The 27,931-nt window shown below is 52.0% G+C and overlaps 1 protein-coding gene across 1 annotated transcript in view; it reads right to left on the bottom strand.

Annotated features, from left to right (window-relative positions):
- Window positions 1-1,303: 1,303 nt before the first annotated feature.
- FAM222A (family with sequence similarity 222 member A) overlaps window positions 1,304-27,931 on the bottom strand; it is a 78,856-nt gene continuing 52,228 nt past the window's right edge. The window contains exon 3 of the mRNA XM_020980078.2: window positions 1,304-4,322. Coding sequence (XP_020835737.1) covers window positions 2,959-4,322 — 1,364 coding nt within the window. The 3' untranslated portion in view covers window positions 1,304-2,958. The remainder of the gene's footprint in view (window positions 4,323-27,931) is intronic.

The following is a 27,931-nucleotide window of genomic DNA, read 5'->3' as shown; positions in this document are numbered from 1 at the left end:
TCCTAGGTCCCTTGCACCCTGGCTTTCACACACCATGGCACTGGAAGATAAGCCCTGGGCTGAGAGCTGTCAGGTGCCTAGGCTTTGGTGGAGGGGGTGCTGGGGGTACTTATCTCATCTTGTTGGAAGTGTGTCTCTTAGAAGAAGCCTTGAAATTTTTCAAGGTCTTTGATTTCCCCCTTGGAGAAATGCCCAGAGGTCTCTCCCCTACTCTCTGCAACTGAATCTGCCAGAAGAAAAGCTGATTTCAGGTGCCTTTCTCCCTGCCCAACCCAGCACCCTAATGGCTCCTTATGATTCAGGCCCCAGCCCTCTGTCTCTCCTCCAGCCTCGTGTCTGGCCAGCGCACAGTCCCAAATCCCTTGCTTTGCTGGCCCTTGTGGGTATCCATTACCAAAAAACCCTGTATCTGGCATACTGGGGTCATCAGATGCTCTGTATTGTACAATGGCGAATCACATAGCCCCCCTCCAGGAGGCAGGAGATGGAAAGGGTAGCATCCTTATAAAGGGCCACATGAGAAATCTGGTCAGGAGGGAAAGCAGGGCCCCCCTCCTTGATCACAGCTAGACTATTTTCCCCACTGTTGTAAATTTTAGTCAGTCTTCCCAACTAGAGCCATAACTAGGGCTGGGCAACTGGAGCATTGAGGCAGGCTTTGAAAATTTAGAAGGTGCTGGTAGTACTTATACTCCTTTTATGAGTAGAAACACCTGGGCTTAACCTTTAGTTAGCAACAGCAGGACAGGCACAGACCCTCTAATTTCATTTGTACAGGGAACTCGCAGATGAGAAGTCTGCCTTGACTACAGGTGCTCCACGTAGTTAGTGAGAATAAAAGTTAAAAGAGGAAGCTGTCTCTCCAGGGGAGCATCTCCTCAGGACAGTTCTAGCCTGCTTCCTGCATCAGCCTCAATAATGCCCAGGCTCTGTTTCCCCACCACCAAGCACTCTTACTCCTCCTAGGGGGGAGGGGTTACTCCTCCAAGACCCAGCAGCTGAACCAGTGGGAATAAGTAGACCACCCGCCTTTCTCAGGGTTCGCCTAGTGCCAGAATTGCTATCTGTGACTCAGTTTCTAGCCCTCTGTCCCTTCCTCACCTAGCTTCTCGTGCCAGGTCTATCTCATCTGACTGCCTTACAGCACGATCCCGGGTCCCCAGCCCTGTGGGCCTGAGGTGAGGGCGGGAGGAAGGCGGGCTCTGAGAGGAGCAGAGAACAAGCGCGGAGGAGCAGGTAGCTTAACAGCCCTGACTGTACTTCTGGGGAGGTGGGGGAAGGAAAGAAAAAGCGACATCAGAGATACATCCGCATTTTCTTCTTTTTTCTCTTTTTAAAACAATATAGTGCAGACAGCACTTCTCACAGTAGAATATAATGGTCAATTTTAGTACAAAAAACATTCTCAGAGATTTGTAAATGCACTTAGTGCTTGCACAGGCCTTGCAGAACGCTTTCTGTCTGAGCGCGACCAGTGGGCAGGAGGGGAAGAAGAGCTTGGGGCCCTAGGTGAGGGGAGGTGAGGGAAGCAGAGGGGCTTTCTAGAATGCAGACCCCCTGGGATTCTAAGCTTCTCACTCCACCAGCGGACCTGGGGAATGGCTGGGGGCAGGGAAGGACTTAGGAGGGGGGTCCCAAGAAAATGTGAAATAAATACTCAAGGACCAGGAAATAAAGCCACTAACTTAGTTGGTGGCTAGGGGTGGGGGAGGGGAGTGAGAATGACAGGCAGGTTGCTTTTTATTAATTTCAGAAAAGCAAAAATCTGAGGGTGAAAATAAAGGAGATAGTTGGGGTGGGATAGGGAGAATGGGTCCTGGGCTTTGAAAATCTAATGTTTCTCTAATTCCTACTGGGTTAGGGAAGACGAAGGGAGGAGAGCGGCCAGTGGGCAGCAGGGTCTGGAGACCTTCCAAAGGCTCCAATGACCCCTGAAGACTGCCCTGGATGGGGGGGGTAGTGTCTGCTTCGACCCCACCTGGGATGCCTCAGGAGGGAGGCAACCTGGGCCAGGGGGAAGAGGTTGTGCATACTGCTGCAGAGCTGGCTTGCCCAGGGGATTGGGGGGGGGGAAGGGCAGGGACAGGACAGTCGTGGGGCCTCCTCGGGTGGCCTTTACTTCTGGGCTTTTTTTTATTTCTGCCAAGAGGGCTGGGGGATTAGGGGGCTGCATCCAGAGTGGACCGCAGGGAGAGGGCCAGGGAGTCAAGGTGGGAGGGAAATGGGATTCCACAGTCTGGCCCCTCCCCCATCCTTCCTCCTCCCCGCCCCTCTCCGCCCCCTAGTAGGAGCCCATGGACTGCTCCGCCCCATCTTCCACTCATCCAATCTAGGATTTGATGAAGCCCAGTACCAGACAAGTGGGAAGGGCTGGAGGGGACTGGGCTCCGTCTTGGTAGCAGCCAACACAGAAGTGGGCGGGAGGGGTAACTAAAACGTGGTTTCATCCATGTTTTCCAAGTGGTTTCTTTTGCTTTTTCTAGACTGTCCCCAGTCATTCACTTTTCTTTCTTTCTTTTTTCTTTTTTTCTTTTTTTTTTTGCAAAGCAGTGCAAGGGCAGGGTTTCCCTGGACAGCGACGGCAGAGCTTGGGTGGGCGTGGACCCTCCTGCCTTGTCTTCCGGGGCTCTGGTCAGACCTCCCGCTGCCCCCTCTCCTCCAAGCAGCACCCCGCCCCCCGCCGTCTGCCAGAGAGCAGCAGTAACCGATGCCTATGCTCCCCACTTCCGAATGCTCAGGACCCCGCTCTGCCCCTCCCTCCTGGCCCAGGAGCGTGTGTCCAAAGCCTCTCAGGGTCTCCCAGCTGCCCTGGCCTGGGCCCCTCCCCCCTTGGGGGCTGAGGAGGTGTGAGGAGGGGCACACGGTGGGAATGTGGCCCTTTTCCTCTCGCTCCTGGCCTTCTTTCTCCGGCCTGTTCCCTGCCCTCCTCATGTCCGTCTGGACCAGAGCCCTCGGGCCTTATCTGTAGACAGGCAGGCGAATATGGGCGTGTTGGTGGTCCAGAAGCCGGGGGACGGACACCGTCTCGTACCCTTTGCCCAGCATCTGCTCCTTGATGCAGGGCGGGTGGATGTCATTGATGAGGTACTCCAGGGACTGGAGGCTGCTGCTCAGGATGGACGTGTTGCATACCGTCTTGCTGGGGAGGCCCGACAGCCCGTCGGCCGGGTGCACAGCCAGCTCCCGGGCTCCCGGGCCCAGCTCCGGCCCGGGGTTGTAACAGTCACTGTTGGGGGTGACCAGGATGCTGTTCCACGGGGGAGCGAAGTAGGGGCCCACGGAGAAGTTCCCGTGCATGCCCACGCAGTTCAATGGGGAGGAGTTCACTTTGTCCCCGGCTGCCCCACTCAGGAGGTAGGGGCGGGTGGCGGCCACGGCCCCCGCCCCGCCCCCACACACCTCGGGGGACTTGCTCACTGCCCCGCCCCCGCCGCTGCCCCCACTGTATAGCCGGAGTTGCTGCTGCGGCTTTTGCTGCCAGATTAAATAGTCCAGGCCGGCCCCGCTGCCATCCGGGTACCCGGCGGGCTTGAGGCCCCCCAGGGCCATGGCTGGCGTGGCCCCCACAACCAGCTCAGCCCCTTTGCGGCAGTCGGGCAGCATGGCGCTGGCGTAGGCCATGGTGGACCCAGCCATGGCCGAGAAGCCGGCGGGGGTGGCCGCCGCGGTGCGCTTGGCCGGGCTGGGGTGAGTGACCGCTACCCCCTGGCAGGCTGGCTGGGAGCCCTGTGCCTGGCACTGCTGGTTGACCTGGTAGATGATACTCTGAATGGAGGGCAGGTTAGATGGTGGCAGTGCCAGCCCACGCCCGGCCAGAGGGATGACCGAGGCAGCCACCGTGACGTTAGGGGGTGGAGCAGGCCCCTCCAGCGGCTTCTGCCCTCCGTGGTAGCCCAAGGGGACAGCGCTGGGCCCTAAAGTGCTCGACACGGGGTAGGGCGCGATGCCCACCTGCACAGCAGCAGGCGACAGCTTCGTCCGCTTGCCCTCCACGCTCTTGACCACACCTTTGCCTGAGGAGGAGGAAGAGGAGGAGGAGGAGACAGCAGCAGGGGCAGAGACGGAGCTGGAGGAGGAGACCGCCGCTTTGACGATGGCCAGCAGGCCTTGGTAGCCGCTGGCGTGCAGCGGGTAGGGGCTGTAGCGCTGGCCCGTCGTGTCGTATCCATTGACCGTGCGGCTAAGGTGTTTGTGCTGCGGGACCCGAATGTTGGTGGGGAAGATCTTGATGCTGAGGGGGCTGTTGGCCACCTTCTGGGCATAGGCGTCCAACTCTGCTGGGCTCGGGTACCTCGGGGAATGCATGGAGCTCACTGGCTCACCTAGGAGACAGAGACACAGGCAAGCGTCAGAGCGCTCTCTGGGCTGGGAGCGCTGCCCCAGGAGGGCTTGACGGGCCCTCCTCTTCCCCAAATCTTATCAGGAGGTCCCCCCACCCTGGACTTCTGTTCTAGAATAGTGGGTCCTTTCCTCCTGGGTATTAACACCAGCTGTTCTGCCTCAGCTCCCTCAGGGCTGATGGGGCCACTTCCTCTTCCCTAACTCTTCCCTTCCAGGACGTCTGATCTATAGTGTCCCTAGGGGCTCCGGGCCTTTTCCTTCTGGGTATTGGCACCAGTTGTTCTGCCCTGACCCCGTGTTGGATTTACTGGGTTCCAATACCTCTGTTCTCTTCTGGCCCCTCTAAACTGTGAATGTGCAGCAGCTGAACAAGCCCTTGTTTTCAGGACCTCCTGTGGTGCCCCCCTCTTCACTCAGGCCCTCAGACACCTTCATCACGACTTACATAACCTGAGGGCCTCTGGGCCTTGGCATCCATCCTGCCCAGCGCCCCCAGAGGATTTCCATGTGCTGCTGGGAAACTTTCTTTTACAAGATGTCCACCCCAATTAGAACAAGACCCCCTTAAGAAGTGCAAAGACTGCCTCATCTTCTCCTTTGTAAGCTGGCCGTTAGCGTGGTGCTTGGGCCAGAGGAAGCCCTTCAAAGAAACGCCTTTCACTCAATCCCTCATTTATCCAGTCATCCCTTCACTCTCTCCCCAAAGCCAGCTAAAGGTGATTACAAATTATTCTTAATCAGAAGCAGTAGAGCACAGGAGAATGGACCCTGGCTTTGGAATCAGAGGTCCTTGGTTCAAATCCCAGCTCTGCCAGGTACCACTCTGCAAAATGAGGACTAGGTGGGCTCTTTGTAGGTCCCTTCTGGTTCTGATCTGTGATCCCTACACTCACAGCTGGGGGAGGGGGTGTTCCGGAAGACAGAGGGGCCTGGACCAGGACTGACCCAACTGGGCCAGACCTCCTGCAGTGGGGAGTTGAGCTGAGTGCTGAAGGGAAGCAGGGAGTCCAAAGAGTGGAGGCTAGGAGGGAGGGCATGCCGGGCATCCAGTATAGTTTGAGTAAAGGCATGAGGGCAGAATCTGGAGTTGAGGGAACAGTAATCAGGCCATTTTTGCTGGAGCATAAAAAAAGATGAAGGGGAGAAACATGAAATCTGCCTGGAAAGGTGGGCTGGAGCCGGATGGCGGAAGGTTTTAAAAGCCAGGGAGAATATCTGTTGTAAGTAAGGGTGATGTTTTTTCTTTCTTTTTCAAGGTAGAGGAGGGGAGAAGGTGAGGCAAGAAAATAGATTTTGGTTAATTTAAAAAATATATATGAATATATCTGTAAACAAACAAAGAAATAAATGTATCTATATCTCCAGGCAGAGGAGTTTGGGGAACTTTTTTGGCCAAGTCTTTTCTCCCTAGCAAGATGAGAAGCCCCACCCCCAAAAAAAATAAAGATGAGAAGCCCCCTGAAGGCAGGTCGTTCTAAATTCTCTTCCATAGCATGTGCCTTGGCACTGGGTACCCAGGGTGCTCAGTAAATACCTCCTCACCTACCTGCCTAATTTTGACCCCCGTAAGCCCCCCACCTCACCCTGGTTTCCCATTAGACCATAAGCTCTGTGAGCCCCTCTGGCTCCCACAGGCTTCCACCCCGCCCCCATCAGAGCAGCAGAGGCACCAGGGCCTGGCTAATGAGGCTGGCTGCAGTGCTTGTCCTCAGAGAAGCAGCCTCTGGAGTGCACCCGTCACTGTGACTCCTTCCCAGGGCTAGACTTGGTGGGGCTGGCAGCCCCCGCCCCACTTGGCTTCTCCCAAAGGTGCTGGGACCCCGCCTGCCCACCCGCCTGCCTTCTTCCCTCACCCTGTCTCCGCTGTTGACAGCAGGATGATCGGGTGGCCATGCCTTATTTATGAACTGTCAGTAATGGGGTTGAAGAGTGTAATTTACATGACACATTAAATGTCCAAGCTGTTAGCCAAAACAAACAGCCATCAACGCAGGCAGGATGGCCCTGAGACCTTCCCTTATGGACTTCTCTCCTCCCCTGCCCAGCCCTCCCTTGCCTTCTAGCCCCCTCCAAGCCCAGGCTCACCCAGTGCCCCCCCCAGAAGGAACCAAGGGTCTCCTGAGGCTCCAATGTCCTCACTTGGGAGATGGGGATCAAAATGTTGGTACTGCCTACCTCCCAGGCCTGGAGTTACCCACAGTGTGTCAAGGACCTGTGATTCTCCTGGCAGAACCGCAGCCCTCTTGTTATCTGTGGTCTTAGAGAGCTGCCCAGGGTTCACGGCACTTGAGCAAGTCCGCCAAGGTCACACAGATAGTAGTAAGCAGTTAGGTGGCGTCTGAATCCAGGTTGTCCTGAATCCAACCGTCTCTCTCTGTCTCTCTGTCTGTCTCTCTCTTTCTATCCATACATATACTCACCCACACATATATATGCATTTATATTCATATATATATAAATATACATATATATATGTTCCTCTGTGTGTGTATATGTGTCTCATGCACGAGCAAAAGGAATAGGGAGTAGACTGGTTTAGGGAACTCCCAAGTAAGGAAAGTCCCTCCACTAACAATGGTTGGCACCTTTCTTAGCCTCTTTTGACACTGAGAGGTTAAGCCACTGGCCTGAGGCCCCACAGCCAGGAAGCACTGGAGGTGGGTAGGATTGGAATCCAGGTCTGCTTGAATCCCTGTCCAATTCACTCTCTGCTATCTCAGTGAAGGCCAGGAGGGATAGAGGTTGGACCCTGGATTTAATTGGTTGGTGCAGGGGAACTCCCAGCAAAAGAAACTCCCTCCACCGAGGCAGTGTGGTGCCTTCTCCCAGTCTGAGACTTGCTTAGAATACTGAAGGTCAGTGGCTCATTCCATCTCAATGACAGCCGTCATTAGGATTCTCTGGGAATACGCCACGGTCTGGGTTCCGCATCCAGTCCGTACTCAATAGATGGTGGTATCTGATGGCTCCCTAGGCCCTGTCGGTCAGGCAGAGTTCAGGGTCGCCTGTTTTGGGGTCCCTGTATCTCCTCTTCAGCGTCCATACCTCCTCCAGAGCAGGTCTCCACCCCCCAGGGCAGGACTCACTGCAGGGAAGGGCGTGGTAAGGGGCGTGCCCCTCCTCTTCCTTGTCTGTTCCTCCCTCCCCTGCCCCAGGTCGCCCCAGCTGACACTGAATCCCCTCTTCAGACCGTCCCTCTCTTCTCTAGGCTATCCCAGGCAGACCTTTCACCTCAATGGCAAACACCAATGGGTGCCAGGCAAGCAGGGGAATTGATTCCCCATTTGGCTCCATTTTCAATGCAAGCCAGCAAGTCTTTATTAAGCACTCACTGTACACCAACACTGCTCGCTGTTGAGGAGGCAAAGACCCAGACCAAACCATCCCTGGCCCTGTTCTATGGACCTTTCATTTTAGGCAGCGGCTGAAAGGGCCTCAGCAGCCTTTTTGTCTCTCCTGCATCTCAGTGGGGACGTTCTTTACAACATCTCTGACCAGTGGTCACCTGGCCTCTGCCTGGACACCTGCGGTGACAGCAGCCTCATTACCTCCCCAGGTGGCCCACTGCCCATATGGGAGGCTCCTTCTTCTTCTGTGGAGCTGGGCTCACCCTCTTCAGGCTCCCAGGTCTGTCCTGCAGGGCTAGGCTGCCACCCCATTCCCCTTCCAGGCAGCCATCCCACTCCCCTCCCAGGCTGCCACCCCACTCCCCTCCCAGGCAGCCATCCCACTCCCCTCCCAGGCAGCCATCCCACACCTCTCCCAGGCTGCCATCTCACTCCCCTCCCACTGGTCACTCCTGCCTCTCCTGTCTTCTCAGGCTAATCTTCTCCAGTTCCTTCCAATGATGCTTGTTGGAAGGGTCTCAGCTCTCCTCCAGTATTACCATGGGTGGCGTGGGTTCCCTTTTCTTTCATAGGATTTAGAAGTGACCTGGATCAGAGTGTCTGACTTTGGAGGACTTTTGGGGGCTCACTATCCTGTAAAGTGCATTCTCTGTTCTCGGAATGATCTCTCTCCTCCCCTCCTCCTTGCACAATTCCCAGCTTCCTCCAAAGTATAGGCCAGGTGCCCTTCCCTATAAAACACAAGTTTGTATTTACTCTGTATAGACTGTATATGAAGAGGCAGCCTTGGGTCACGGACAGAAACTGAGTTTTGACAACAGAAGACCTGCGTTCAAATTCTGCCTATGATGCAGACAGAGAAGGTACCAACTTCCCGGACAGGAGGAGTTTCTACACCTGGGAGTTCGTTATAGCAATGAAGTCACAGGTGTCCTGAGCCCTACATTTTACATGAAACGAAGTATAACGTAGTGTAGAGAGAGGGGACCTGGAGGACCGAAGGCCTGGGGTCAGGTCCAGCCCCTCCACAGTGCTCCTGCAGCTGTCTGAGACTAAGCCGCAGGACAGCTAGGGCACAGCTTTGGTGCAGGACATTTCTTCATTGGGAGGTTGCTTTCTTGATGAAATCACAGCCCTAGACTAAAAGAAAGAACATTCTATATGCTTCTCTGTGCATGTTTGGCTTTCCCTCAGCAGGACATAAGCCTTTAAGGCAGGGACTGTTTGGTTAAGCAGGCAGTGGACAGAGGGCTGGGGTCAGGAAAACCTGCCTCTGACCCTGGGCACTTAACTCCTTTCAGGCTCAGTCTTCCCATCTGTAAAATGAGGACAATAACAGCCCCCACCTCCCAGAGTCATTGCGAGGATGGAACGGGATGATATGTAAAGTGTGCTGCTAACCCTAAAGTGCTTTAAAATGTTTGCTGTTATTATTACCCCACTGCCGGGGCCAGATCAAACACTCAGTAGATGCCTGCTGAATTGAATTTCCACGAGAGGATGGGAGAGGGTACATTCGTAGGCCTGTTCTCCCCCTCCCCTTAGACTCCAATTTGCCCTGTGCCTTGGTCTCTGCTCCACATCCCGCCCTGGGAGTGCTCCCATTCTAGCCCAGGGCGGCAGTGATGGACCCCGAGCCAGTTCTGCCCGGGATCCCAGCCCTCCCGCAGCTCACTCAGGAAAGGAGGTCATTGCTCTGACCTGCCCCTGGTTCCTGGATAAAGTTCTTCCTAAGTGGCCTAAAATAAAGTCGGTGTGGAGAATGGAAATGTCACTTGGGCCAAGGGGGGAATCTTTCTCTGAGATTGGATTTAAACTACATTATACAAGCAATTTCATGGGTGCTTAGCGCCACTCCGAGAGTCCCAGAAAAAGGAGGCAAGCTTCCCATTTACCCGCTATAAATCAGCCGCAGCTATAATGAGCACAAAAATGTCACTTTTATGCAATTTTACAGATGAACAAAACTGGGGAAATTAACTGTAGTAACCTACTGTAGTCAGCAAAAGTAGCTGCAGACAAAAAATGATATCTGTATATATTTTCGTGCCCCTCAAACCCTCTCCCAAGCAAGTTTCTGCCATTCTGGAGTGAAAACTCATTTGTCCTTCCCATTATGGTTTCATTTGGAGTTTATCTTGAGTATCCAATGAGCCACCAGCTGTGAAAATGATTAAATCTACAAGATCTATCTAATAGATGGAATAAATTAGGTGTTTAAAACCCCAAGGGGGGGAGGATGGGAGATGCCTGGCACAGAGTCATTTGGAAAGGGGGCCCTTAGGGCCCCGGAGGCTGGCCCCGGGCCCCTCTGCCTGCCTCTTCTCCTTCCTAGACTTCTGAATGGGGCCGGGCCAGGTGGGCAATCAGGGGGCAGAGGGCTTGGAAGGCAGGTTCTAGTGTGGCTCTGTTCTGTAACCCTGGGCAAGTCATTAATACTGAAGAGTCTTGTTTTGAGGGGTTTTTTGGTCTTCTAAATAAGGGTCATGGCCTCAGATCAGGGGTCAGTGACCTTGTTTTTAAAAACAATCTGTTTTGATAATTGTATTCCAATATAATTGGTCTTTAAAGAGACCTCTGTATTTTATTTTATGTATTTACAAATATGATTTTTTAAAGAGGCCTAGAGTTTCAGTAGACTGGGCTAAAAGGGGATGGGGGAGGTGGTCCATGACCTAGAAAAGGTTGGGCTGGACAGAGGATCTCGAAAGTCCCTTTCAGGCCTGAGAACTGGAGATTGTGAAGAGTTGTGTCCTGATGCCCTGCAGAGAAGCGGTGGGAACCTTGTCTGAGGCCCAAAGAAGGGGCTCTTCCTGGGGGACCTGGGGGTAGGGAAGAGCCCCCTAAGGGGGGCACTGAGGCCCTGGCAGTGGAAAGTCACAGGATCAAGTCTGACTAGATCCTGCTTTCGTAACTCTCAGCCTCTCCTCATTCTAGGATGTTTCTCTGCATGTCTCTTGGACCTCACCTGAGACCATAAGCTTCTCTGGGTGGGCCTTGGTGGGGGTTCCCTCACCCACAATGGGCCGGGGCATGGAGACACCAGTTATAATGAATCTCTGTTTGGAATTTCCCTGGAACAAAACTGAGGGTGGGGACGGTGAGCCAGAGGGTCACCGCCATGTGGGTCAGTCTTCAGGAGCAAACCTGAATCTTGGGGGCCCGGAGGGACGAGCTATGTTATCAGTGTAAGTTCTGTGTTTGCTTCTCTGTGGACGTGGTGGATTGTTTCCTTCTCCCAGAATAAAGGCTCCCTGAGGACAGGACCTATCTCACTTGTGACTCTGTAGCCTGCCAAGGTGCCTACAAACAATAGGTGCTTAATAAATGCTTATGGTGTTGGGGAGGACTGAATTGAAGATTCTGTCACAAGGCTAAGCCTGGGGCCTGGACTGGTGATTTCACTGGTCCAGGAAACTCCCTGGGGAGGAAACTCCATCTACTGACAAATATCGGCCCCTTCCAAGCAACTCAGAGTCTTGGAGAAATGTCTGGTAGCACCTAGGAGTGAAATGGACCGTCCAAACAGCCTTGTAGGCCTCTTCCAGCTCTACATCTAGGCCCCTTTGACCTCTCTGGGCCTTAGTTTCTGCATCTGTAAAATGAGGGGGTCAGTCAAGATGGCCTCTGGGGCCCCTTCCAGCTCTACAGCTAACCCCTTATGACTTCTCTGTGCCTCAGTTTCCTCCTTTGTAAAATGAGAGGGTCAGTCAAGATGGCCTCTGGGGCCCCTTCCGCTGAACCTCTCTGGGCCTCAGCATCTTCATCTATAGAATGAGTGGCTTTTACAGACAGTACCTCAGGCCTGGTCCATTTTGGGATGGGTCTGACACGGTCAGGCTTGGAATTTTCTTTTTTCCCAGAAAAAAAGCAAAAATCAATGTCTGTGCGATTTCTGTCCTGTAGCTCCCAGTCAGTTTGGGGGAAGTCAGTTGCTGGGAGCTGGTTCGACTTCCCTGGCCCCTCTCCCTCTGCTTCCCAGCATATCCCCTCCCTCTCCTCATCTCACACCCTGGCCCCAGGAGCTCTGGAGGGGCCTGTCAACAGCTTGGAGCTGCTGTGCAGGAGGCGCCCCGAGCCAGCACCCAGATGGCAACAAAAATGACTCCATTAGAGTCAGGTCCTAGAGGCCTGTGTGGTGGCTGCAGTAGGGGAGACGTTAACCAGGGCCCCCAAACCTCGCTAACAGGCTCAGTCACCTTTGGGAGAAGGGGGGTGGGGGCGGCCCTGACAGCCTTACCAGCTGCCTCTGCGGCCAAGGCTCCCCTAGGGGGCCAAGCCGCCCCCTCCCCATCCCCAAAGCTGGGCTGTGCTGAGTCCTGGCTATGGGGGCTAAATGCAATTGCACACGCTCCATTCCAGTAAGTAATGGTACGGAAAAAGACCTCAGATAAGCACTTCACACATACTTTATGAAGATGGGCAAATATTTCCACATGAGTGGGATGAGACTCTTTCCTCTTTACCCCAACCCCCGTCTTACTTCTCCTCCAGTCCACTGACACCCAGAGAGGGCAGGCTTCCCTCTGGCTCATCCATGGCCTAGGCCAAGCAGATGGGGGAGGGGCTGCCCTGGGCCCATTTCACAGACATTTCCTGAAAGGGAAGGAAGCCTGACATCACAGAACTGGAGCGCTGGAAGGGACATCAGCAGTATCTGGTCTATGCCACAGCCTGAAGGAATTCCCGCTATAACATACACCAGAGGGCCATCTACTCTCTGCTTGAATATCTCCAGGGATGATACCTCTCAAAGCAACCCATCCCTCTGTTGGACCACTCTGATTGTCAGGAAGGTTTCCCCTGCAATATCAAGCCCAAAGTTTCCTCTTCTATTCCCACGGTTCTCTTCCTATCCTCTGGGGCCAAGTGAAACAAGACTTTTCCCTCTTCCAATACTAAAAGCATCTATCATGTCTAACCACAACCCCCCACAGACCCCCCCCCGCCCCCTGATGCCCCCAGTCTTCACTTCTCTGGGCTCTCTCCTATTCCTTCAACTGATCCTCATAAGAGGATCCTTTTGTTTTATAGATGGGGAAACTGAGTCAGCCCAGAGAGATTAGGAAACCTACCTAAGGTGGCACTTGAACTCAGCTCTAACCCCAGATCTACTAAGCCAGTCTCGCTTTCAGTCCTTACAAGGCTGCCATGACTTGCCAGCACAGTGGAGATTTGGTGACTCCAAATCAAACCCAGGGTCCTTCCAGGGTCCTCATTTCACAAGAGGAGAAACAGGTCTGATTTGCCCCAAGGACACAGTCAGCAAGAAGCAGAACTGAGAGCTTAAGCCAGGGCGTCTATCTCCAGATGCAGGCCAGTCAGTCAGCTAGCACTTATTAGGCGCCTCCTGTGTGTCGGCTACCAGGCTAAGCTCTGGGGAGCCAGAGAAAGGCAGCCCCTGCCCTCAAGGAGCTCACGGTCTAATGCGAGAGCTGCTGGAGAAGGGACACTTGGGGGACATCTCCGAGGGAGGCAGGGTTTCCCTCTCCTGCTGGTGGGTTTCCTGGGGGACTTATACTCCACGTCACAGCCGAACATGCCCCCTTGCTACTCCCCACACGCAGCCCTCCATTTCCTCTCTCCGGGTGTCTGTCCCTCACACCTGGAATGCCGTCTCTCCTTACCTCTTCCCTCTTGGCATCCCTGGTTCATTTGGATACATTCTGTATATTTCATGTCCCTCCCATTAAAGGGGAAGCTCTTTGAGATTTCACTTTTGCCTTTGTATCCCCAGTACTGTCTGGTACAGAATTGGTGCCTAATAAATGCTTACTCACTGACTGAAGGATAGGGGAAGGAGATTTTTTGCCCTCTACAGTGGACGGTGCGCACAATTCTGAGGATCCTTTGTCCACAATTGTGAGGATCAGAATTGGTCAGAAAATCCTGAAGGTTGAGAAGGGTTTTGAGGTTGCCTTGATGGAGAAGGGCTTCCTCACCACAGTACCCCCAAAAGAGAACAGCTTCTGCCCCGCTCTATAGCCCTTCATGGCTCCCAGCAGAATGAAATCATATTGGTAAATTACCTCGTATTGACTTAGTATATATTCTGTCTTTACTTAATGTACATAGGTTGATTTCCCCTTTGAAGAGTAAGCTCCTGGAGGGCAGGGACTGTTCTATTTTTGTCTGTGTCTCCCCATCACCTAGCACAAGACCCGGCACGCAGTAAGTGTGTAATAGATGCTTGTTCATGGATGATTTCAACTCTGTACTTCCCCCAGTGCCTGGCAGAGGGTTCTGCATACAGTAGGTGCTAACAAATGCTGAGATGAGCTGAATCGATCGACCTGACATTCTCACACTTCAGTCTAAAAGATGACAGAGCCAGGAGTCATCAATGGGCAGGGCTTCACCTCCAGGCCTGCTGCCCACCCACAAGTACACACGGACACCCAGACACGTAAAAACCATAGGATTCTGTTGGCTCTCGTTCGATGATCTTATGTAACTCAAAGGCCATAGAACACTGAGGCCCATTAGGGTGTAGACAGGTAGACGCTGTAGGGTGTAGACATATAGACATGCACACACACACACACGCACACACACGCACACACGCACACTACAAACGGGTACATAGAAAACTCAAAGGCACGGAATTCTGGGTCTGTGTAAGGCTCACCCACACATTCCCAAACACAGAAGGATGCACACAGACACATGACTGAAGGACACAGGGCACCAAGACACACCTGTTCAGATGGGTCAGTCATGGGCCACATTGTGGGGGAGGTGCTAGGAAGCTTTCCTGGCCTCAAGGAGCTTACACTCTGATGGGGGAGATGACAAAATACAGAATACATCCAAAGACAAAGATGTTTAATTTAAGGTAGTTTGGGAGGGAAGGAAGGCATAGGGGGGCTGCCCGAGACTGATAGCTCACAAGTCTGTGTGTGTGTGTGTGGTGTGTGTGTGTGTGTGTGTACGCACGCGCACGCATGTATGTGTGTGTGCGGTCACACACACGCGCCTTTCAGACTGATGAGCCCTCTCCTCTGCCCCTATTCTGTTCACGGCTCCATTAAGGCCTTGTAAGCGTAATTTAAAAGTCTGAATGGAAAGGAGGTCAGCGGCCATTTCTGCCATTAAGTGAACGTTATGGGCTTTTTACAGGTGTCTTAAATAGACATCGTTATTAACGAGTATATTAAACCAATTAAAATCAGAGCCTTGGAGTGGGGCTTAATGTAGCTGGTAGGAGACACGAGTCCCCCTTCATATTCCTGGCTGTCTCCCAAGTGCTGATTTCCGGTCCGGGAGATTAGAGCCGCAAAGGGAATGGGGGCTGGGCTGGGCTGGGCCAGTCACCGGTCACCCAGATGTCCTTGGGGCCTGGGGCCCAGCATGGCATAGAGTGCTGGACTGAGAAACAGGAGAGCCTGGGTTCAAATCCTGCCCTACCCACTGCATGTGGGGCCATCTCCAGTCGTCCTGATCTCTAGCTGGCTACTGGACCCAGATGGCTCCAGAGGAGAAAGTGAGGCTGGTGACCTGGCACAGCCCTGCCTCATTTCAATCCAATTCACTTGCATGTCATGGCATCACCTTCCTGATGTCACAGTCCTCCACGAAGAACAAACAACAACCTGTGACCCTGGGCAAGCTATGGGAACTCTTCCCGGCTCAGCTTCCTTATCTGCAAAATGGGAGTGTTGTGAGGAGCAAATCAGATGATGTAAAGTGCCTGTAAACCTTGAAATTCTATAGAAATGTCAGAGAGGTTGGTGAGCTGTGAAAGGGGTTCTTTGGGACTCCCATGACATGGGTGGATCCTCCTGAGGTCCCTTCTAGCCCTGAGATGCTCCTGGATCCCTTTATGTGTGTTAGCCTTCAGGGATTTGAAGATGATAATCACTACTATTTCTATAGTCCATTATGGTTTGCAAAGTGCTTTTGATCCACACATCCACCCAATGACACAAGTGCCATTATTATCCCCATTTTACAGATGAGGAAACTGAGGCACATAGAGTTTCCGTGCCTTGAGCTGCATCACACAGTTGGTAAGTATCTGAGGCAGGATTTGAACTCAGGTCTTCCTAACTCCAGGTCCAGTGCTCTATTCACTGCCTCTCAACAAAAATGGGATTTTAACCTCTGACTCTGACAGCTTGTACCACGATGCCTGCCTCCCACAGGGTTTAGAGCTAGAAGGGGTCTCCCAAGCCCCCCAGTGACCTGCCCAAAGTGAGTGAGCTGCTGAACCTGGAAACGAGTCCATGTCTTCATCATCAAACTCCATCAATAATCAACCAGCATTTTTTTTTGTAGGCAATTGGGGTTAAGTGACTTGCCCAGGATCACACAGCTAGTAAGTGTCAAGTGTTTGGTCTGAGGTTGGATTTGAACTCAGGTCCTCCTGACTTCAGGGCCAGTGCTCGATCCACTGTGCCACCTAGCTGCCCTCAACCAGCATTTATTAAGCACCTACTGTGTGCCTGACAGCATGCTAGGCACTGAGGACACCCACTTGTCCAGTTGTCTACCTGTTCTGTGGGGCTGCCCCCAGGATCCTCAGCTCGGTCCCTTGGCTACTGAGGAGTGTGGAGGGGTGGGAAAGAGGGCATAGCAGTGTGGAGATGGAGGCAGTGGAGAAGGGCCTCTGAAGCTTCCCCACCATATCCAACAGCCTGTCTCACAAATAATCTCCACTCTGTCCTCCTGCTGAAGGGAACTTTTGGCCTTGGGCCTGCAGCTATATGCAAGGCATCAACAAAGAGCCTTAGAGGAACAAATAGGAATAATCTGGGAGGCTGGACTAGGGGAGGGACAGAAGGGCTGGTGGGCAAAAATGGCTAACTCAGATGATAAGGTGGGGAGCGGTAGGTCCCACTAGACCAGCCCATTCCCAATGAAGGCAGGCATTTGGCAAGAGAGGGAGGGGCACTTCCCTAACAGACCGAGCCTGCTCTAGTGCACAGAGCACAGGATTTGTGGATAAAGAGTCTTGGGTTCAAATCCTGCTTCTGACCCAGAACAAATTACTTCATCTTTCTGGTTCTCAGCTCTCTTATTTGGTTAAAAATGAAATAATAATCTGCAACTACCTCCCTTATGATGTGCGTGTGTGTATGTGTGTGTGTGTGTGTGTGTGTGTGTGTGCATGCATGAGCACCCGTGAGTCCCAACAGTGACAGGAAGGACCCTGGCCAGGGACACCTGGGGGTCTGTCCCCTCTATGTAGCCAGAGATCATCTTTGAAACCCTAGAAGCACTAGAGAAAGCAAACTGTTATTGTTAATGTTATTCACAAATTCCTGGAGATTTAGGACTCGGTGTTGGAAGAAACCTCAGAGGCCACTAGTTCAACCCCTCATTTTATAGAGATGGAAACTGAGGCCCAGAGGTGGGAAAGGACTTGTCCAAGGTCACATAGGTGGGCTGTGGCTTGAACTCAGGTCCTCCCGTCACTTCCTGACCCTTTGAACGATGCCCTCCCAGCACAGGGTTTGGGGCAGGGATAGATCCCCAGGCTTCCCACGCCAGGGTCCTTGCTGGGAAGGGCAAGATGCAGAAGATGGGGCTGGGAGGCAAGAGGTACATCTGCATTCTCCTTCATCCTGACACCACTACCCTTGGAGGTGGCAGCCTCCTGAATACTCAATTAACATGACACTAATTAGCTGGTGACATGGGAGGAATGCCTAATGAAGCCACTGAGGGGTGAGCTCCGTAGGAGGGGGAGCGCCCTGCCACTGCTGCCATGGCCAGGGTGCTCTGGGCCCTGCAGGGCAGAGAGCCTGGGGATTCCCCCTGTGGGATGTGGGGGAGGGGGAAGGGAGGAATGGGGGCCCACAGCCCAGTGTCCTGAGACAGGCCTGGATGGAGGGACCTCCAGATAACCTGCAAGTGGGATGGCCTGAGGCCCCCCACCACTTCCCTGGACCCAGGAGCTGAGGGGGGTGTGGGCTCCTTCCCTGAGATCTGAGGAGGAAGGGGCTGGCTTCCTCTCTTCCCCTTAAGGGGGTAGTAGCCGTGGGGAGAGGAGAAAGTCATTCAGCATAGCCGGCCCCCTCCCTTCCATCAAACCCCCTCCCACCAGCTGCCGGGGCTGTGATGGCCTGATCCCCTGTGTTGTCACATGCCAGAATGACAGGCTTGAACCCCCGGGGGGAAAATTACAGGGCTCCCAATTTCCTCCCAGCCCGTCTCTCCTGGCAGCCGCCAAGCAGCTCCCCAGCGCTGTATTAATGACTGCTTTCCACCGGCAGTAATTACCGCCCAGCTCCTGCCGCTGCCTGCACGCCTGGGGCCCCAGAAGCCTCGGCAGCCGGCACAGTGTAGACAGCCGGCCTGGCTGTGCTGCTCTGCTCTCAGGGACCCCGATCCCTTTTCTGGTGTGGGGCCTGGCCAATGAACCTGTCCCCAGGGCTCTGGTCCTGGCTCCCAAGAGGATGGGCAGCCAGGAGCTCATCCCTAATTAACCCCACGGGCCATCTTACTCATTCTTGTATGCTTAGCACAGAGCCTTGTGGGTCCTAAGGGAGTTAGTTGTTGGGAGACCCGGGTTCTAATCTTGACTCTGCCACTCAAACTCTTGTGAGACCTTAGACTGGTCACTTTTTCTCTCCATGGGCCTCAGTCTCCTTCTCCGTAAAAATGAGGGGGTTGGACAAGATCATTTCTACCGTTCCCCTCCAGCTCTGAATCTATGAGCCAATGAATGAGAGGGAACGTGCTAGAACTCTTCTGGGCCAGGTCCGAGAAGAAGAATCACCCCTGACCAAAGATTGGATTGTTCCCCAGCAGACTCCCACATGACTCCTAGGAGAGCTGCTCATGTCATCCCTCTTTCTTTCTCTCTTGGCCTTCAGTCTGTCATAGGGGCTCCGTGAGACCAGGAGAAACAGCCTGGCTACGAGACGTGTTGACATATTGACAGGTATGCATTCAAGCATGAATCAATGAGCGAGCACTTATTGAGACCCGACCAGGAGCCAGGACCTGTGGCTAGGCACCAGGGGCACACACACACAAAAACGAAGCAGTTTTTGTCTCGAGGAGCTTCCGTGCTACCCAGGGAGGACAGCTTGTACACACTGACGCAAACGGCAGACACACACAGAGCGGGTGTGCACACAACCAGAGAGGAAAGAACACTGTCTGACAGGAGGGATGCTCCCAGGTTCTGGCTAATCTGCTGTGGGGACCCTGGGCCCACCTCAAGGACCCAACATGTGAAATGGAGATATCAAAGACCCCTCCCCAATGTAGGCAGGACAGGATAGCACAGTGCAGATGATGCTGACTCTGGAGTCAGAGGACCTGGTTTCAAATTCTACCTTTGATGATTGTCACTCTCCCAGCCTTGACATCCCCTGTTCCCAGGCCCCTCCCAGGCCTGACATCCCCTGTCCTCAGGCCCCTCCAGCCTTTCACATTCTCTGTTCTATAACTCTTTGTATGTAGGGGGGCCCCGCCCTGTACACTGTAACATCTCTATGGGGGCCATATTATATGATCAAGGCAGGGCAGGGAGGAGTGGGGCAGCCCCATGCAGAGGGCTGGTGGGGCTGGGCCATAATCAGTATAATTCTGATCTCTCACCCAAATCACCGTGCACTTATTTTGCACATAACCTACATTTACTTAGGTTCTGAACACGTTAAATCTTACCCCAGTCCCTCTGGTAGAACACAAACAGGGCAATGCGGTGTGACGGAAGGGGCTGGAGTCTGGGGACCTAGGTTCAAATTCCGCCTCAGACACTGCCCATGTGACCTTGGTTAAGTCACTCGACTTTCTTGAGTCTCAGTTTCTTTCCCTGTAAAATGGTGGGGGTCACAAGAGATGGCCTCTGAGGTCCCATCAAGCTCTGAATCTATGACCTAGAAGTGACTAGGCTCCCTGTCTGCATCCCTAATCCTCGGCACAGGACTGATCCTGATTCCCAAGCTTGGTCCCGACAACCTCAGCCACAGCTGATTCCACCCCCTAGAGCCCTGGCGTCTGTCTCCTTCCTGATCTCTCCTTTAGGCCTCTCTCCGTCTTGGTCTCTGTCCCTCTCCCTCTTCTCTAGAACCTCCTTGTCTCTCTTCATCTCCCTCTTCCCCAAGCTCTCCTGGCCATTTTGGTCCCTGTCTCTCTCCCTGTTTGCCCCTCTCTCTTTCTCCATCCCTCCACCTCCACCTGCTTACCATTCTTTATTTCCACCTGCCTCTCTCGCACTCTGGCTCCATCCCTTTGTCCCTCACATCTTTCTGTGTCTGACCCTTCTTTATCTGTCCGTCCTTTCTCTCTTTTTTCCCATCCCTCCGTGCCGTCCTGTCTCTTCCTTCATCTGTCTGTCCTCCTTCCCCTGTCGTCTCCCCCTAGCTCTCCCCAGGTCTGTGTCTCTCCGGGTCTGGCTATCTCTCTATCTGTGTCCTTTTCTCCAGCTGTCTCTCTCTGGCCCTCTGGTCCCCTCTGGTGCCCTTCCCCTCTCTTGTTCCCCTCCCCCACCTTCACTGGACACTTGGAGGAGTTCGAGTCGAGGGGCTGGGGCCTGGACGCTTCCATTTCTCAGGCTGCCCTCAATAACAGCTGAATAATTGAATCTGCTCAGCACGAAGATTTGTTTGAATTTTATTGGAATTGCAAATTGTTTTGTTTCTTCCGTATTTTATTAGCAGAAATGGAAAAGGCATCGCCTGTGGCAATAACCCTCTGGCTTTCTCTAGTGGACTGACCAGCAGGCCTGGAAGCTCCTTAGAAAGGATTGGGGAGGGGGGGAGCCTTCCACCTACCCTTTATTTAAGTGACCTGGTCGCCAACCTTCGGACTGGGTTAAGTGCAGGCTGGCAGCAAACCTCTGCTCTTCTGGGAGGGAGGAAGAGAGGGTTTACCCCAATCCCACCTAGCCTGGTCAAGGAGGGCAGGATCTCTCTTGCCCTGGGTCACGGCTATCCTGAGATCACCGAATTTTTGAGCTAGAGGGGTGCTCAGCATGGTTCATACTGCATGATGTTGTAGACTCAAAGTTCTGAGTTCAAATTCTGTCTGAGATATTAGATTGGGCAAATCACTTAATGTCTGTGTGGTTCAGTTTCCTCATTTGTAAAATAAGGGATTTGGAGCTGCCATCAGAAGTCTCTCCTAGCTCCGGGACCCTAGGAGCTCAGAAAGTATCTAATCCAAGGGTTCTTCACCTTTTCCACCGGCACGGTCCCCTGTGACCTGAGTCTAGTAAGGCCTATGGCCCCCTTCCCAGAATCCTGTTTCTAAATGCATAAAAAAAAATGAATAGGATTACAAAGAAAACCTATTATAATGTAATACAGTTATCTGGATATATATAAAAAAAAACCAAAAAACAAACAACAACCCAAGTTCATGGACCCCAGGCTGAGAACCTCTGATCCAATTCAAGCCTTTCATTTTTATCTGGGAAAAGACTGAGGCTCCCAGATGGGGCAGGACTCCCCCATAGGTACACAGGGACTTGGAGGAACAGCTGACCCCCCAGTGTGGGAGGGGCGGGGAATTTCCCTTCCCCTCCCCCAAATACCACGGGCTGCTTTTCCAAGGTCTTGGCTCCTGGAAGTTACAAGAGCTTCCCCCTCAGGCCATCGTCACTTTGGCCCCAGAGTCCTAAGAGCCGCTGGAAAAACTGTGGGCTGTTTGGGCAGGGAGGCTTGGAGGCCACCGAACCCAGCCCCCTCATCCTACAGAGGAGGAAACTGAGGCAAACAGAAGGGACAGGGAGGGACCAGCAGAGGCAGGACTGGAACCTGGCTTCTCCCATTCCTCTAAGTTCAGGGCCAGCTTAGACGCCTTTGTCTGAAGGCCTGGGAGAAAGAGAACTGGCTGGATCTGAGATTTCCTGATATCAAATCGAAACCACCTCTGGGCACCTTCCCCTAGTCTGCTCTCTGGGGCCAAGAACACTTCAGGTCAGTGAGTCCAAAACCAGCCCTAAACAGAAATCCCATTGAAGGCATCCAGTCTGGGAGGGACGTCACCAGCCTCACTGGCCCTCTCTGTGTCCTTCTGCCCTAAACCTACCCCAACCCCTACCTCTGGCCCTGGCCTCCTTGGAGTGACCTTTTTCTCCCCTCCCCTCCCCTCCTCTCCCCTCTTCTCCTCTCCTCTCCTCTCCTCTCCTCTCCTCTCCTCTCCTCTCCTCTCCTCTCCTCTCCTCTCCTCTCCTCTCTCCTCTCCTCTCCTCTCCTCTCCTCTCCTCTCCTCTCCCCTCCCCTCCCCTCCCCTCTCCTCTCCCCACCAGCTTCATTCTGTTCCTCAGCTGGCACTGGGCAAGCATCTGCTCAGGCAGGGGTCCTGTGCTAGGCCCCGAGGGGCAGTCCCTGTCCCATGAGCTTTGGTCTCTCTCCCCTCGCAGAGTGGGGCCGGATAATCCCTGCCCTGCCTCCCTCACAGGATCAGATGGGATAATGGGCTTTGTTACCTGCAAAGTGCTCCAGAAACGTCAGCTGTTATTACTGCTGTTAAGTGACACAGGGAAGGCTCAGTCACAGGCCATAATACACCTGAGACAGGCCCAGGAAAAACTATGAGAAAAGGGGCTCCTGGGGGAGTCTTCAGCCTGGCCCGTCTTCCTGTCCAGTGCTTGTGAGCACTGACTCGAGTCTGGGTCCAGTAGGATTCTAGCTCCCCAACTTTATAATAATTGGGTCAAGAGCTCAAGTTTATATAGAGCTCTAAGGTTTGCAAAGGTTACTTCACCAGATCCCAGGAGGTAGGGGAGGAGGTACCTCCCACCTGGGAAATAGGAACTATTATTATCCCCGTTTTAGAGATGAGGAAACTGAGGCTCAGGTGAACTTAGGTCTTCCTGCCCCAGGTGCAGTGCTCTATCCACTGTGCCACCTAGCTGTCCTGGACTAGATCAGAAGTTCTTAAACTGGGGTCTATGAACTTTAAAAAAAATTTTTTTATAATCTTATTTCAATATCCTTGACTTTCTTTTATTTTATGCATTTAAAAGAATTATTCTGTGGAGAAGTCCTTAGGCTTCACCAGACACTGCCCAAAGGGTTCAGGACCCAAAAAGGTGAAGAGCCTCAAATGGATTCACAAGTGAATTCTATCAAACATGCAAAGAACAATTAATTCCAATATTATATAAACTAATTGAAAAAAAAAACAGGTAAAGGAGTCCTATGAAATTCCTTTTATGACACAAATGTGGTTTTGATACTAAAACCAGGGAGAGCAAAAACAGAGAAAAAAACCTAAAAACCAATTTCTTTAATGAATATTAATGCAAAAATTTTAATAAAATACTAGCAAGGAAATTACCACATTTTATCCCAAAGATCATACACTTCAGAGGTAGGATTTATATCAGGAATTCAGGGCTGGTTTAATATCAGGAAAAAAAAACTATAAGCATAATTGACCATATCAATAACCGAAACAGCAAAAATCATATGATTATCTCAATAGATACAGAACAAGCTTTTGACAAAATACAATACCCATTCTTATTAAAAAACACTAGAAATCTTAGGAATAAATGGAGCTTAAAATGACAAATAGTATCTATTTAAAACCAAAAGCAAGCATTATCTGTAATGAAGATAAACTAGAAGCCTTCCCAACAAGATCAGGGGTGAAATAAGGATGTCCATCATTGCCACTATTATTCAATATTGTTCTAGAAATGCCAGCTATAGAAGAAAAAGAAATGGAAGGAATTAGAATAGGCAATGAGGAAACAAAACTACCACTCTTGGCAAATGATATGATGGTATACTTAGAAAATTCTAGAGAATCAACTAAAAACTAGTAGAAACAATGAACAACTTTAGCAAAGTTTCAGGATATAAAACAAATCCACATATGTCATCAATATACATTACCAAGAAAACTCAGCAGGAAGAGACAGAAAGAGAAATTCCATTTAAAATAATTGTAGATAACATAAAATACTCGTGAGTCTATCTGCTAAGACAAAATCAGGAACTATATGAACACAATTACAAAACACTTTTCACACATACAAAGAGAGATCTAAACAACTGAAGAAAAATTAGTTGCTCATGGGTAGATTGAGCCAATATAAAAATGACAACTGTATCTAAATTAGTTTACTTATTCAGTGTCACACCAATGAAATTACAAAGAATTATGTTATAGATCTAGAAAGAAGATAAAAAAATCATCTGGAAGAACAAAAGATCAAGATAATACATAAAAAAAAAGTGAAGGAAAGTGGCTTAGTTGTACCAGATTTGAAACACATACAGATTTTCCAAAGTGGTAATCACTGAAATAACCTGGAACTGGCTAAGAAATAGAGTAGTAGATCGGTGGAATAGATTATATACACAGTATATAGTAGTAACTGACCACAGTAATCTAATGTTTGAGAAACCTAAAGATTCAAGCTTCAGGGGCAAGAATTCGCTAGGTGACAAAGATCGCTGGGAAAACTGGAAAGCAATGGCAAAAACTAGGTGTAGACCAACACCTCACACTATATGCCAAAATAAAGTCAAAACGGATAAACGATTTAGACATAAAGGGTGATATCGTAAGTAAATTAGGAGAATTCGGGAAAATGTACCTGTCAGATCCATGGATAAGGGGAAGAGTTTATGACCAAATAAGAGACAGTAAGGATAACAGGAAAGTATAATGGAGAGTTTTGATAACATGAAATTAGAAAGGTTTTGCCCAAATAAAACCAGTGCAGCTAAAATTAAAAGGAAAACAGGAAACTGGGCAAGGGTGGGATGGTGGTAATTTATAGCAGGTTTCTCTGATAAAGGCTTCATTTCTCAAATATATAGGAAACTGAGTCAAATTTACAAAAATAAGAGGCATTCTCCAGTTTATAAATGGTCAAAGGATATGAACAAGTAGCTTTCAGAAGAAGAAATCAAAGCTATCTCGAAATCACTATTTCATTAGAGAAATACAGATGCAAACAACTGAGGTACCACCTCACACTTACAAGATTGGCTAGTATGAGAAGAAAGGAAATGACACATTTTGGAGGGGATGTGGGAAAACTGGGACCCTAATGCACTGTTGGTGCAGTTGTGAACTGATCCAACCATTCTGGAGAGCCATTTGGAACTACGGCCAAAGGGCAATCACACTGTGCATACCTTTTGATCCGGGAGTACCACTACTAGGTCCGAATACCAAAGAGAGCAAAGTAAAGGGAAAAGGACCTATTTGTACAAAAATATGTACAGACACTCTTTTTGTGGTGGTCAAGAATTAGAAACTGAGGGGATGCCCATCAGTTGGGGAATGAAGTTGTGGCATATGAATGTAATGGAATACTATTATGCTGTAAGAAATGTTGAGGGGGATGATTTCAGAAAAACCTGGGAAGGCTTATATGAACGGATGCAAAGTGAAGCAAGCAGAACCAGAAGAACATTGTACACAGTAACAGCAACACTGTAACAATGAGCAATTGAGAAAGACTTGTCAACTTCCTCATCAGTAAAAAGGAGTTTGAGTTACATGAGCTCGAAGGTCCCTCTCAGCTCTAAACCCTAGGATTCCATGACTTGGTAGACCTGGCCCTGAGTCTTCCCCCTACTAGCAAGAGACTGGCAGAGATGTTGACAGGGCCTTGGACTTGAGTTCAAATCTTGCTCCTGACACTTCCTATCTATGGTGCTCTGGGTAAGCCACCTATGAATTTCCTCCTCTGTAAATGAGGGCAGTGGTCTCCATGGATTTCTAAGACCCCTCTCAGCTCTAAATCTATGACCTTTGGAGGCCAGGCCTCTGAAACTCCCACCTGCCTTCCTGGTTTGATCCAGAGACTCCGAGGAAGGAAGGATCACTACTTACCCTTCAGGTCAGCCTTTGTGGCAGCCCTCAGGGTCAGACTCTCACCAGAGAGGGTCCTGCCTCGGATGGGGCATGACCTGGTATGGTGTCCTAAGACACCAGGCAAAGATGCTACCACTCTCTGGGCTGGCTGGAACTAATCTTACCCCCTTTCAGGAGAGTCTAGGGGTTTAGCCTTCAGAGCTAGGGCCCCAGCTCTCCCCAGCTCTCCAAATGGTCCTTATTTTTAGCTGCAGATGACTCAAAGTTTATAGCATTACAATAAATTCAAATATTTATTAGTGGGAAAAGTCCCACACACCTGAAATGAACAGGACAGTCCCAGGAAGGCTCAGCTGTCCTGGAGACAGAGATGGCGGAGAGGGAAGGTGTCAAGAGGATGGGAGCCTAGGGAGAGCTCCTCTCCCTGTCAGGGTGGGCTAGAAGTGGGCAGTGTAGGGGAGGGAAGCGGACAGCCCTGCCTCTGGTTCTTGCCTCAGCTGGCCAAAGTCTCCCTCCTGCTGAAAGGGGAGGCAACCTTTACCTTCACCTGTCTTAGAGAATGAGGGCTGAGGACAGGCCAGCAGGCAGCTCTCCCAAGAGAGAGCGGATGGGGGTGGGTGGGGAGGTACGGCCACCCAGACAATGGGAACCCAGCATCTGGACACGGACGACCTTCTCTACCCCGACCCCCAAACTGTGTTCTCACTTCCTTCTGACTCCCTCCCCCTCCTTGTCCCTCCCCAAGCTCTTATACCCCAGGCTGGGGTCCGAGGTTAGACCTCGGACAAGTGATTTCTTCTCTCTGAGTCTCAATTTCCTCCTTGGCAAAATAGAGGAGAGGGATTGAACTAGATATCCTAGCTCTAAAATTCTCTGTTCTAAGGCTCTTCTCGGCCTGCCAACCTGTTTTCCATCTGCCCAGGGATATAAGAGCTACCTGCAGAGGACCAGGCCAAGGTCAGGTTTGGAAGAAAGACAGACATTCATCAGGGAAGTGGGGAGGGGGGGGCCAGAAAGAGTGAAGTCAGCTCAGGGCAAGGACTGGGAGGGCAGGACAGTACCTGGAGCCTGACATGCCAGCAGCCCTCAGGCAGGGAAATGAGTCATCTCACCTTTTTGGTGAGATTCACCTCCAAATTAATCAAAGGCTGGCAGGCTAATAGGATTTAACAGACATGCTGGCTGGGCCTGACCTGGCATCAACCCGCCTGCGAGCCTGCTACGGGCTCCTGTGCCATTGCTACAAACAGGACCCAGGTGCCGAGGCCCTGGAGAGAGAGCCTGGGCTGCTGTGGAGCTCGGGGAGCGGCCAGAGCCCTTTGGGGAGGGACGTCGAGGAGGGGAGGAGCTTGGTGGTGACCCCCACTCCCTCTGCCCAGCCCTGCCCGCCTTGCCTTCCTCACTCAAGGACAGGGAGGCCAGGCCACACCGGAGACTTCTAGGTCCCTTCCAAGTCTGGACTCCGGGATCCCAGGTCACTCCCCTCCTGGGCTTCAGGCCCTCCTCTAAAAATGTAGGGGATGGACTCGAGCCCTGAGGTTCCTTCAATGCTAGATTTGTGGTTTGATGACTGAAAGCTGGAAGGAACCTCAAAAGCTGTGAAGTCTTGTCCCCTCATTTTTTTTGTAGAAAGGGAAACTGAGGCCCAGAGAGGGAGGTGGTTGGGTGGAGGGATGAAGGGCAGAGAGCTGGGATTAGATCTTCTGGCTCCTTCTACCAGTCCTGCCTCTGCTGAGGGTGGGCCAGGCCATGAGCTGCCCCCATCCTCAGCCTCGAGGGCCTGGCTCCTTCAGGGGCATATGTGGAGCAGGGCCAGAGCTCCCAGCTGAGTGATGCCAGGCCCCCGCTTGGCACCCCCTGCCTGTGCTTGGGGGGCGGGGGAAGGGTGCTGTCCCTGCCTGTGCCCCACTGGGGTAAGGGGGAGTCAGCCTATGGTGAATGGGGTGGGGGGGCCAGATGCTGTCCCTGCCTGTGCCCCATTGGAGTAAGGGGGAGTCAGCCTATGGTGAATGGGGTGGGGGGGCCAGATGCTGTCCCTGTCTGTGCCCCATTGGGGTGGGGGGGAGTCAGGCTATGGTGAATGGGGTGGAGGGAGCCAGATGCTATCACTGCCTGTGCCCCATTGGGGTGGGGGGTAGTCAGGCTATGGTGAATGGGGTGGGGGGCCAGATGCTGTCCCTGCCTGTGCCCCTCTGCATGTGTGTAGGGGGAGACAGCCTCGGGGGAATGGAAAGGGAACAGACCTTTCTGGACTCATTAGGCCTGAGCCAGGCCTGCCTGTCTTGGTCACCAGCTGAGCTGGGGCACTTGTGGGAAGGCCCCAGGCCCCCTGTTTAATTTGCTTATCTCTCAGTCCTTTCCTCCCTCCTCTCTTTTCCTGGTCTCTTTAATTACCTGGTAAGTCAATGTCACTTTCAATAAGTCTAGAAGAATCCAAGGAGGCCAGAGCCCTGGGCCCAGGCTGGGAGTGGGGGAGAGAGGCTAGCTGGGGGGAGCAC

Source organism: Phascolarctos cinereus, unplaced genomic scaffold (genome assembly GCF_003287225.1).
Source record: "Phascolarctos cinereus isolate Bilbo 61053 unplaced genomic scaffold, phaCin_HiC Scaffold_4;HRSCAF=312, whole genome shotgun sequence".
NCBI classification, from domain to species: Eukaryota; Metazoa; Chordata; class Mammalia; order Diprotodontia; family Phascolarctidae; genus Phascolarctos; species Phascolarctos cinereus.
The sequence above is the reverse complement of the archived record's forward strand: the minus strand, read 5'-3'. Positions and strand labels throughout refer to the sequence as shown.